Source organism: Carassius auratus, chromosome 2, assembly GCF_003368295.1.
Source record: "Carassius auratus strain Wakin chromosome 2, ASM336829v1, whole genome shotgun sequence".
NCBI classification, from domain to species: Eukaryota; Metazoa; Chordata; class Actinopteri; order Cypriniformes; family Cyprinidae; genus Carassius; species Carassius auratus.
The window spans coordinates 2,187,533-2,201,297 of record NC_039244.1 but is presented as its reverse complement, the minus strand read 5'-3'; the positions used below and the strand labels follow the sequence as shown (position 1 = coordinate 2,201,297).

The 13,765-nt window shown below is 27.3% G+C and overlaps 1 protein-coding gene across 1 annotated transcript in view; it reads left to right on the top strand.

Annotated features, from left to right (window-relative positions):
- Positions 1-13,765, top strand: part of LOC113040090 (neurocan core protein-like) — a 55,913-nt gene that overhangs the window by 21,109 nt on the left and 21,039 nt on the right. The window contains exons 3-6 of the mRNA XM_026198343.1: positions 5,151-5,525; positions 10,183-10,357; positions 10,602-10,729; positions 11,944-12,225. Coding sequence (XP_026054128.1) covers positions 5,151-5,525; positions 10,183-10,357; positions 10,602-10,729; positions 11,944-12,225 — 960 coding nt within the window. The remainder of the gene's footprint in view (positions 1-5,150; positions 5,526-10,182; positions 10,358-10,601; positions 10,730-11,943; positions 12,226-13,765) is intronic.

Below are 13,765 nucleotides of genomic sequence, written 5' to 3'. Positions count from 1 at the left end.
AAATGAAATGAAAAAATCTATTAATTAAGATGATTTTCTTTTATTTTTTTAAATGCATCCATTTATCTAATATATAATAATCATAATAATAATAATAACAACTGTTTTTCAATCATTTATAAATGCATTTTTATTAATCTTTGTTTTTTTGTATTTGTATATTTAATTTTATATAATAATTATATTTATTTAATTTTATAATAATTATATTTATTTAATTTTATAAATAATTATATTTATATTTTATATATGTTATATTTATATCTATTAAGCTTTAGTTTATATTTATTTCAGCTATAGTTTTAGAAATTTCCGGATATTCTTAAGGAAGAAGTAAAGAAATTTCTCACAATTAATTCTAAGAAGTTCATAATAATGTTTTTCACTGCAGTTATTGAAAATTGTGTTTATTTGATTGTATGATTTGCAGATCAAGCTCAATATTTAAACAACCCCATCAAACATCTTACCTTACCTTTGAAGATTTAAGACTTAAGATTGGATTTAGTTCTAGTTTATTCAAGTTTTGTCTTAAGCACAATCTTTAACAAGCAGATGAGAACATTCTTAAAGGGATAGTTCACAGAAAACTGAACTGAATCTTCCTCAAGTTGTTCTGAACCCGTAGGAGTTTCTCCTGATGAAGAATCTTGGAAACCAAACAGTTGCTGGTACCCATTGACCTCCATAGTATGGGGGAAAATACTATGAAAGTCAATGGGGACCAAAAACTGTTCGGTTTCCAAAATATATTTTGTGTCCAAAAAGAAGAAAGAAACTGAGAGGTTTGGAATAACTTGAGGCTGATTAAATGATATTAGTATTAATATTGGAAATACCTTTTATTTTGATATTTTCTCTTTTCATTTAATTTTACTTTTAAGATTTCTTTGTTTTGTTTTTCATTTGCTTTGCCATTTTTTTTAGTTTTTATAATAAATAATTATAAATTAAATTTCAAAATTTAAATATTGAAATTAGTTTTAATGTATGTTTATTTCGGTTTTAGTAATTTTATTAGTAAATTGATTTCAGTCTTTAGTCATTTTTTATACAAATATTTTTATTTAGCTTTAATTTAATTATTTCAGTTTTAGTACTCTTAGTACTTATTAAACTTGTTTTTAAATACTTGCCAAGACAATATTTCTAAGTTTTGTTTATTTTGTTATATGCATTACACTGAAAAAAAAAATTCACTGAATTTACAAAACAATTTTAACATAAGTGTTTGCAACCAATTTATTTTAGCTACATTTAAATAAATAAATAATTGACTAATTTCCAACGTTTTTTTTAATGTAGATAAAATAAATTGTTTGCAACCACTTAACTTAAAAAAAATATATATTTCTTTTTCAGTGCAGTCCTTTTTTATTATTATTATTTTTAATATTTAGCTTTAATTTATATTTATTTCATTTTTAGTCTTAGTAATTACTTCAACTTAAGCTTATTTTAAGTTAGTTCAGTTTTTCATGTAATATTTATATTTTATTTAATATATTCAATTAATCATTTATTTAATTATTATCAATTTAAATATTTTTTTTGCAGTTTTCATTTTAGTTTTAGTTACTAACAATATCAACACTGATTCTGGCATTGCCTTATTAACGATGGACGTGTATTTCTGCCATAACCTGCGGTTTGTGCCCTAACTAGGCGTCTCAGTAGTGTACATGAAGCTGCCGGCAGTGTTTAGGATCAGTGCTCGTCCTGTGACTCTGGTCTCTGTGGGCAGCTCCTGGGCTCGCAGCAGATCAGCTGCTGTGTGCTGTGTGTTGTTGGAGCTGAATGTTTGGACGGGCGCGAATCAGATTTAGTGAATCGAGCAAACACCCCTCCTCCCGTCGCTCCTGGTTACTGAGCAGCGGTTGCCATGGTTATGATGTTGAGGCTGAGAGGTGTAAAGGTGCAGAGGTGTTTATTTGTGTGTGTGTGTATGTGTGTGTGTGTGTGTGTGTGTGTGTCTGTGTCTGTGTGTGTGTGTGTGTGTGTGTGTGTGTGTGTGTGTCTGTGTGTGTGTGTGTGTGTGTGTGTGTGTGTGTGTGTGTGTGTGTGTGAGCGAGAGAGAGAGAGAGAAAGTGTATTACCCACTTTGTCTGATGGCATCTTATTTATGAACACCAGTTGTGGGATTGATTTTGTGACGTGTGTAAAATGTACTTGTGCTGTTTTCTCATGTTTGTTATATGCTAACAACATGATTACTAAAATTAAAATTAAAATTAATGTATAAAAAATGCTTTTAAAACTAAAATTCAAATGAATATAAAATGTATGAATAAAAAATATTTATAAATGTATAAAAATGTAACGAATAAATAAATTGATAAAATATTTACAGTGTATACTTATATGCATTTAAATTCCATATTTTTTAAATCTGTTCAGTTATGTAAATTACATTATAAAATAAATAATATATTTATTGTTTATATAAAATTATAACAATGTAATATGCATATATATATATATATATATATATATATATATATATATATATATAATTATTTTTTATCTCATCGATGTAAAAAAATTGGAATATTGTATAAATATTATAATTAATATAGGGTACATCATAGCAGTATGCCTTTAATTTGTACTGATGAAATTTTTGTTTGTGTGTGTGTATATATATATAAATATATATATATATATATATATATATATATATATATATATATATATATACAAAAAATATATATATCATGACTAATATACTATGGAAATTGATGCAATTATTATAAAAATATGATAATAAATTATAAAATAAATTATAATAAGTTGTTAAACAATTATAATAAAATGATGAGGATATAATAGAAAGTAAATGGTATTTTCGTGTTTGTTGTTTTTGTTTTACTGCCTTTAATTTATACACAAATACAGTAGAAACATATTACATACAGTACTTAGAATCGAAATTATGCTCATGATGATTGAAGGAGGAAATGGACTTCATTTTCTTCATGTAAAACATAATCTTTTTTATTTAGTAGTAAATCAGATTTGAGTTACACTTTGAGTTACATCTCATTGGTTTTTGCATAAAGACAAGCCTGTGGGGGTGAATAGACCATCGAAATGCAGATTTGAGCTTTCATCTGCGTGTAAAAGCCAATGGGAAATGAGTTTACAGTAATGCACTTACAAGGCAACTTCATCACGAATAAATGTTTAACCAAGAGACCTTATTTTTTAAATAAGTCACCAAGGGTGCATTAATTTAATCAAAAATACAGTAAAAAAGTGAAATATTATTACTGCTTAAACTAGTTATTTTCTATGTCAATATCTGTAAAGCTGTAATTTATTTCTGTGTTCAAAGCTGTATTTTCAGCTTCATTACTCCAGTCTTCAGCATCACATGATCCTCCAGAAATACTGTATGCTGATTGTTATCAATGTTGAAAACTGTTACAATTTTTGTGAAAACTGATACATTTTATCTTTCAGGATTCTTTGATGAATAGAAAGTTCAAAGGAACAGCATTTATTTGAAATGGAAATCTTTTGAAACATTATAAATGTCTCCACTGCCACTTTTGATTCATTTAATGCTTCTTTGCTGAATAAAAGTATAATTTTTTTTTACTAATCTCAAACTTTGAAACATTAGTGAACATCTTTAAGGATTTATCTTTATAGGAAGGCATCTTTAATATCAACACAAGCTTCAGATTTTACAAAAATAGCTCAAATTAATAATTAATTTAAAAACATATAAATAAATTCAGACCTATTTTATTTCAGCTAATTGTCAAGGCAACATTTTTCATTTTCTTTTAGTTTGTCTTAACTAAAATAACTAAAATTAATAATTTATAAAACCACAAAAACTTATTTTATTTAATTTCTAGCTCATTTAGTGAAATAACTAAAACTATTAATTTATAAACTCTAAAACCATAAAAAGTATTTTCATTGATTGGAATTAAATAAACATTAGCTGAAAAAAATAAACCATATTTACATATATATTTTATTTAATTTGTAATTTGCTCATTTAGTAAAATAAGTAAAATAAATAATTAATAACCTCTAAAGCTATGAAAAAAAACATTTTCATTAAATTAAATAAACATTAACTGAAATAAACCATAATTATATCTAGTTTAGTTTTAGTAATTTTTTTAGTGTGTCAAACTTATTTGTATTACATTTTTCATTTGCTCATATAGTAAAATAACTAAAATTAATATTTAACAATCTCCAAAACTATGAGAAACATTTTAATTACCCGAAATCAAATAAACGTTAACTGAAATATAACAAACCATATTTATATCAATTTCAAACGTATTTTTATTTAACTTTTATTTCACTAATTTAGTAAAATAACTAAAAATAATAAGAAAAACATTTTAATTACTTGAAATTAAATAAACGTTAACTTGAAACAAAATTAAAAAAATATATATTTATTTTAGTTTTAGATATTTTAGTACTTAAAACTTATTTTATTTTTAATTTGCCAATTTAGTAAAATAACTAAAATTAATAATTAACGATTTCAAAAATTATGAAAAACATTTTAATCTCTTCAAATTAAATAAACATTAACTTGAAATAAAATAGAAAATATTTTTTATTTATTTTAGTTTTAGATATTTTAGTACTTAAAACATATTTTATTTCTCATTTGCTCATTTAGTAAAATAACTAGAATAATTAATATAGACATACAGTATTTTAAAATATTTACAAATATATTTAATATTTTTAATATTTAGATATATTTCATGTATATATATGAAACAGAAAATATATATATATCATGACTAATATACCATGGGAATAGATGCAATATTTATTATAAAATATGATAATAAATTCTGAGTTTTTAAACAAATATAATAAAATGATGAGGATATAATAAAATTTAAATGGTATTTTCGTGTTTGCTGTTTTTGTTTTACTGCCTTTTATTTATACTCATGTAAATAAAGATTGTTACACAAATTCAATAGAAACATATTACATACAGTACTTAGAATCACATTTTTTTTAATGATACTAAAATATTGTTTTATATGTGCTCTTGTAAGTAATTATACACCATGAATATTTACCAGAAATAATTTAAACACATGCAGCAAATGTAGCCCGCTGTACCTTTAAACCTGCTTCTGTTGCTCTGTCAGCTGTGACTCGAGCCGAATCTCTGGTGACGGTCCGGAGAGTGACCCATCCTCCGCTGCGGCGACCTTTAGCCGAATCCGCCCTCCTCCCGTGTGTGTTCACCCTTCCGTCCGTCCTGGTCCCGGGACACGGCCCGTTCATCCACTGGACCCACGGCTCCGGAGCGCAGGAGAGGACGGTGCTCTCGGCTCGGGACGGGGTGGTCAGGGTGCACCAGGCGTACATGGGTCGGGTCAGTCTGCCCGGGTGCTCTGCTGACCCTCTCAACGCGTCTCTGGCGCTTTCCCAGCTCCGCTCCAATGATTCCGGCACTTTCCGATGCATCCTCGCCCTCGGGGAACATTATGAGCAGGATACGGTCAACCTGGAGGTCACAGGTGAGATCCACACGAACTGGGCTGAGTTCCCCGAAAGCTTCGTAAACCTAAGAAGTTCGTAAACCGATCGTACGACTGATCTTAAGTAGCACTTGAAAATCATCGTAGCTCTACGACTGATCTCGAGAAATCGTTAAACCATAAATGCATCGTAAGAAGACAGACGTATGCGACCACCTGCAGGACAATCAGAAGATTACACCTTGAACTTTATTCAAATGCAATGTGATTATAATATAAGGATTCGATTGTGCTTTATTGTACACTTTATGACTCGTTTTCTTTCTTTATTTTTATTTTTTTATAATTTATAAATGAAAGAATTACAAAATAAAATAGAAAAAAAAATACAAATTTAAATTAAATGACTGAACAACAACAACAACAACAAAAGAAGAAGTAATGTAGGAAATGCTTCAAAGACTGGGGGAAAAAATTATGTCAGAGACTTGCCGAAGTGCATATTAGTATATTATATATTATTATTTAAAGTATTATACTGTACACTATAAAATAATATCGTATTGTATTATAGTTATTATATCCAAGTATCATATCATCAATAAACGATCGTTTACTACAATTACGAGGTGACGTTTCAGCACTTGACAAACGGACAGCGACTCATGAGTAACACTTGAAGCATTGCTTTACGTTCATTGTTGGGAAACGCACGTGAAACAACAACGAACGATCGTAAAATTACTCGTAGAAAACGCTCTTAAGCGCTAAGATCAATCGTTATTGGGAAACCCGGCCCTCGACTGTTTTAATGTTCAACTATTGTACTTTTCCTGAACTGTTTCAGAGATATTTTATAGCGTCACACATGGGGATATGGTACTTGAAACGGTGTTAACTAAAACTATTAGAAATAGTTTTCCGTAATTGAAATTAAGCTGATATTAAAATGAAATGGGTGAGAAACTTTAAAGTAAACATTTGTAAGAAAAAGTTTAAGATGAAGTACGAAAGAAGAAAAATCTATATAGAAGTATTTTTAGAAATCTTTAAAAAATAATAAAAATTACAAAAGCTAAAAACTAAAATGAAAACAGAAAATATAAAATAAAAGCTAATGCAAAATTTTAATAAATACTAGTATATACATAATACAGAAATAACACTGCCTTAAAAATGTAAACGAGCTAGAAATTAAGAATTTGTATTAATCATTATTAATAAATTTCTATTAAAAATTATTTAACATAAAGATGCAGTTGCTGTAGTATTCCTAGGCTTAATACATATTTTATAGACAGATTTTAGTATAAAATAGGATTGTTGACTGAAATAAAGCTGAAATAATTAAAAAAATAAATATTAGAGGAAAAAATTTCTGAGATTTCTGTGGAAATTTGAAATTGAATAAAATAAGTTTAAGCTGTCAAAGTACTAAAATTAATACAGTAACACTAAAATAAGAAATAATTAAACAAAGCTTTAAGTAATAGAAATGTCAAAAGGACATTCAATTACTAAAACCATCTAAAATTAAAACTGAAAGAAAAAATGCTTATTTAAATTATTTACAAATTCTGTAATAGTATTTAAATAATACTTAATTGTAAACAAAAGCTGGAAATTAAGAGTTTGAATTTATAATATAATTAATAATGCAGTGTTATTGTAATTATTATGGATTGTTCATGTATATTTTATAGCAGTTCACAGATTTTGTTGAATACACATTTTGTTAATTGAAATAATTCTGAAATAAACAAAAATATAAATATTAGATGAAAATTTTTAAACTGAAACTAAAATTTGAAATGTTGCATTGGCAACAAAAATAAGTTTGAAGTTACAAAATTAAATACAATTACAAAAAGAAATAAATAAAACTGTTGAATCTAAATCTAAATAAATACAAATAGAAAAACTTGAACAGCACATAACAAAATTATTAAAACTTGACCTAAAATTTAAATTAAAAGTGAAAATATAAAAATAAAAGCTAGTTCAAAATATTGATTAATAATATAATTAGTATATAAATAATACTAAAGTAGCACTGCCTCGACATTTATCAAAAATATCTACAAATTAGCAGTTTTAATTTATAATTAAATTAAAATTGTAATTGTATTTTAAGAAATCTTATATAATAAAAATTATTATTGATATTAATATATAATATTTTGGTGTTTTTAAAATCATTTTATAATATTTATAAAATATTATGATAGTGTAATATTTTATTTATACAGCCCTTTTCACAGTTGACATCGTTTTATATCAGCTTTACAAAAAACATCACCGCAGTAATAATGTTCTCTGTAAGGTCCTAATTTAGCACTTTAATTAAGAAAAAATTACAGCTTAATATATTTGTCCATAAACCCCCAGTGATTAAGTTAAAATCATTATCAAATCAAAGTGGTCTTAGAGTAACATGACCACATCCGAAGCCTGAACAGCAGTTTTCAGATAAACATTGAGGAAAAACTGTGGCTCGTTAGTCTGCTGTGAATTAATTACCCTTTCATTAACTTCATTAAGACTGTCAATATCATATTCATTGGAGCTTTTTCCCTCTTTCCTCGTCTAACTTTAGCTCAGCTTTATTTTCATTTTCATCTGAGGCTCTCATTAACTGCTTAATTGGCCGTAACTCTTTGATTAGAGCGGTGAGATTGATTACCCCTGAATTAGGAAAACAGGTGACGCCTAATGAGAGAAATTACGCTAAACCACAGATAAATCATCTCAAATGTGCTGTAAAAGACTGTTAATATTCAGGAGTATTAGTGATTTTATTTGAGCTGAATAAACACGCTCAGTTTGCAACGTCGATGCTGTTATTGAACTGATCTGAATCAACATTAAATTGAATTTAACTGAATAATGACACTTGATGATTTAGTATTCGATTATTGCACTTTAATGCACTCTTTCTTACAGCATTACACACATTTCAAGATAAATTATGGTCTTTGAAATTGTTGTTATTGTAAAGTAAAACGCTTAAGAATTGTGTCTGGCAACAAAGCTGAAATAAAACAAATGATTAATATTCGATAAACACCTCGATAAATGTCTAGGAAAATTAGAAATGACAATAAAAATGACAAAAGCACATAATAAAATTGCAAAAACTTTAACTAAAATGTATATGAAAACTGAAAATATAAAAATAAAAGCTTATTAAAGATATTAATGAATGCTGTGATAGTATTTAAATGATACTGAATAACGCTGCATTAAAAAGCTAAAAAATATGAGTTTTTATTTAATATTATTTCTGAATGGGATAGTTTCACTAACTAGTTTCATTATTGATTTAATAAAAAAAAAATAAACACTTATTTTCCTGTTTATTAATGTGAAGCTGAAATAACCATAATAATACTTTTTATTAATATTATATATTAATATTATTTATATTTTATTAATACATTTTGTAATGAGTCTAAACAGATTAAAACTTTTTTTTTTTACAAAGTGATGGATGAATCAAGTTTTTATTGTAACTTAGTTTTATTGAGTGAATTAAATTGTTTTTTTATAATAATAATAATAATAATAATAAATTATTAAAAAAAATAATAGTAATATTAATAATACTTTAAAATAAAAATGATAATATTTTAAAATAATACTTTTATTTATAAATAAATAAATTGATATTGTTTGTGTGATAGCTGAAATTATGGCCAATAATATAAATCTAAATTATTCTGAGCACTTCTTTTTTTTTTTTTTTTTTTTTTTTTTTTTTTGGGATCAATTTTTTATTTCTTTTTCAAAGAAAGGGTCATATACAATTGTATACAATTTCTTCTACAAAATATACCATACAAAAATGACCCTCTAAACCCCTCCAATAACCCACCCCACCCAGCCCCCCAGCGGTCCCCAAGTCCAGGCCACCTTAACAAAAAAAAAAAAAATATGCAATCAAAAACAATTTGCCTACAAAATTTAAAGAAGAGAAAATAAATAAAATAAATAAATAAAATAAAATGCAATATAAATAATAGATACTCCAAAATTAAAAACTTTTTTACAAATAAAATATGAAATAAATAAATAAATACATACAAAAATAGAGGCAATCTACAATATGATAACCTTAGGCTAAACAAAGTACAACATAAATCATGTTAAACATTCAAAATATACCCCACGTTCATTTCTACTAAACTTGAAGTTTTTCTGTTAAATCCTTTGCAACTACTTTCCATGCCTCAATGGTTGAGGCTCTAGCCTTATTTATTCTGGCTGTTGAGAGTTCTAACATTACTATTTCATGAAACTGAAGTAGCCAGTGTCGCACAGATAAAGTATGAGGAGGGAGCCATCTTTGTGCAATTATCTTTTTGGCCGATGTTAGTCCTGCCAACCAGATCTTTCTTTGTAGTTCAGTGAAACCTAAACTGGAATCATCATTTAGAAGAAGCACTACTGGTTGCAAAATGATAATATTTTAAAATAATACTTTTATTTATAAATAAATAAATTGATATTGTTTGTGTGATAGCTGAAATTATGGCCAATAATATAAATCTAAATTATTCTGAGCACTTCTTAAGGAGAAAAAAAAGTTAATAAGATAATTAAAGCTAATTAAAGGAAGGTTAATATTGTGCAGTGTTCATCTGTGTCTGTGCAGAGAAACTGTGCTCAGGTTGTTTTTCTGGTGTTAATGTTTCAGGTGTGGTGTTTCACTACCGTTCTCCCGCGGCCCGTTACTCGCTGTCGTTCGCTGAGGCCATCCGCGCGTGTGAGGAGAGTTCGGCAGAGGTCGCGACCCCTGAGCAGCTGTGGGCGGGGTTTCACTCCAGTATGAACAGCTGTGCGGCCGGATGGCTCAGAGACCAGAGCGTCAGGTGTTTCTCAGATCTTCAGTGTTTCTGCTCACAAGCATCGCTCCTCAAATCTCATGCATTCCTACAGTTAGTTTAATAATGTGTAAAAGAATGCTAAAACAAATTCTGCTTGTTGATGATGAGTCAAACTTAATTGTAACACAGAACACAACACACAGCTTTATTTAGATATGGATATCAGGATCTGGCCAGTTCCCACAGTGTAGAGGTTTCGTCAGATTTTACACCCGTCGTCTCTCCGCAGGTATCCTGTACAGAGACCCGAGCTCGGATGCTTTGGACACGCAGAGTTTTCTCAAGGGGTGAGGAATTATGGGAAACGGGACCCTCTGGAATTGTTTGACGTTTACTGTTTTGCCAGTGACATGCAAGGTAAGCATCCGGAAAACACGGAACATCAAAGGTTTGAAACAATAATGAACTTTTATTTTAATAATAGACGTAATTTTTTTCTTGATTGTGGTTGGAAATTTAATTTAATTTAATTTAATTTAATTTAATTTAATTTAATTTAATTTTATTTTATTTTCATTTTCATTTTCATTTTCATTTAATTTAATTTAATTTAATTTAATTTAATTTAATTTAATTTAATTTAATTTCCAACCACAATCAAGAAGAAAATTATATTTAATTTTATTTAATTTAATTTAATGTTTTCAGGGTTACCAGTGATTTTTCTCTAAATAAATAAATAAATAACAGCAACAACAATAGTAATAATTATTATTATTATTATTTGTTATATTAATTGTATATTATGTTTTTATTATTTACTAAATAAATACATAATAAATAATATACTATTAATCAGGCTATGTTCTTCATAAATTTCAGTTTAAAAATAATTTATTGTATAATATTAATACATAATAAAGTTGTAAAATAAAAATAATAATTGTATTTACTTGTTTATTTGATTGATAATTTACAGAACAATTTCAATATTCAATGATTGATTTTTCATAAAAAGTATATATTATTATTATTTCTTCCAGGATTACAGCTGATTTTTCAATAAATTAATAAAATATTAATATTACTATGGCTTGTTACATTAATTGTATATAATGTTTTGACGTTATGCATTCAGTATGAATTATTTATTAAATAAATGCATAAACTAAATAATACACTATTATGTATACTATGTATCTAAATTCATTTAAATGTAAAATAGTGTAATTTATAATATTAATACATAATATGCAGTTAAAGTAGTAAAATAATAATAATAATATTTTTTATTTGATTAAATACAGAAAAATTCTCTGAAAGCAATTAGTAGTGATTAAAATTTTCATTAAAAGTATCATATTTAGTAGATTAGTAGTTAACAAAACTTATTTTTTTAAATAAACTATTATAGTAACACAAAAAAAATGCATCATGAGCTGTTAGTCACAACATATGAATAATGCATAACTGTAAAAAAAAGTTATGCTTTCGCATGTACAGTAACAGAAATAAAGTTTTTGATGATGCTGTTTGATGCATGATGTTGTTCTGTAGCATTTATTATAAACTCCCCACACATATGTACTTGTAGTGTCGTGCTCTTAATTCTCGTTCCTGTGGTTCTGCAGGGGAAGTGTTTCCTGTCTCTGTTCCTGAGCGACTGACTCACGATGAAGCCTCGGCTCGCTGTGTGTCTCTGGGAGGTCGTCTGGCGACCGTGGGTCAGCTCTATCTGTCCTGGAGGTCAGGGCTGGACCACTGTGAGCCGGCCTGGGTGTCTGACGGGAGCGTGAGGTTCTCCGTCAGCTCGCTGCGCTCCGACTGTCCCGCTGGAGAACCAGGCGTCCGAACCGTTCCACCGACAGAACTGAACAACGGGAGCATGCGCTTCGATGCTTTCTGCTATCGAGGTATGCATCGCCGTGTCACACAGTCATGCATTACACAAACCATCGTTATTTATATATATATATATTTTTTTTTATCTAGACCATGCAATAGGGATTTGATCAGGTTTAAGAGATGGTGTCAACCATAATTCCTTGCAACATGTTTTACTTGGCCATATTCTACCGGCTTGTAACATTTAAGTCCACTTACAATTTTGTCATCAACCTCCGGTTTTGCTACTGTACCTTTAAGAGTTCAGTATTTAAATGATCTTGCAAACATTGTTTTGATTGGCATTTAAATCTTCTGGTTTTAATATGACACTATGGTGACAGTACAACTTGTAAATGTAATGCGCTATTAATAAATAATAGTATTAATAATAGTAATAACAACAACAGTAATAATAATGATTATTGTTATTATATGTGCATTAATATTATTTATTAAATAAGTATTTGTATATATACTGTATACTAAATAAAAACATAATTAATAATATAATTAAAATATAATAATAATTATTATTATTTATTTATTTTTAAATCAGTAGTAACCCAGAAATCAAGTCTGATGACTCTCATCTTTCTCATAATTTTTATTATTAATTGTTTATTATTATTTTCATTAATTTAGTTTTCAGCTCAGTTATTTGCTCTCTTTAGAAATAATGAGATGATTAAATGTTTCTTTAAATGATTTATTTACTAAATAAATAAATATAATAAATTCTATAATAAACAATATAATATAATTAATATTTTGTAATGTAATTAAAACAACAACAATATTTTTTATTTTTTTAAATTAATTTAAATATATATATATATATATATATGTGTGTGTGTGTGTGTGTGTGTGTGTTTATTCAGGACCAATTTTCACCCTCTTTTTAAAATTTCACACTCTTTTTTTCACACTCTTTTTGTACAGTTGCATTTTTTTGTGTGCTTTTTAGTTTTTTTTTTTTTTTTGTAATGTTTTGATTTGTTTAAATTCTGATGATTTAAAAGATTTTATATTACATTAAAATATTTAATAATACATTAAATCGATCAAAAATTATAATTTATAGTGTTCCAAAAGATGTCTATTTCAAATAAATGCTGTTCTTTTCAACTTTCTATTCATCTGTGAATCCTGAAAAATAAAATGTATCACAGTTTCCACACAAATATGAATCGGCACAACTGTTTTCAACACTGATAATAATCAGAAATGTTTTTGAGCAGTAAATTATCATATTATTCTGATTTCTGAAGATCATGTGACACTGAAGACTGGAGGAATGATGCTGAAAATACAGCGGAGCATCACAGAAATAAATTACACTTTAACACAGATTCACACAGAAAACAGCTGATTTAAATTCTAATAATATTTCACAATTTTTACTATATTATTGATCAAATAAATGCAGCATCGATGAGCAAAAGAGACTCTTTCATGAACATTAAAACACTTCCCCAGCCCTAAACCTTTAAACACTGGTGTTTGTTGATAAAATGTGTTGCTGAATGCAAGTGTCTCATATTTTGACAGTAAAATGATGTGAATCTA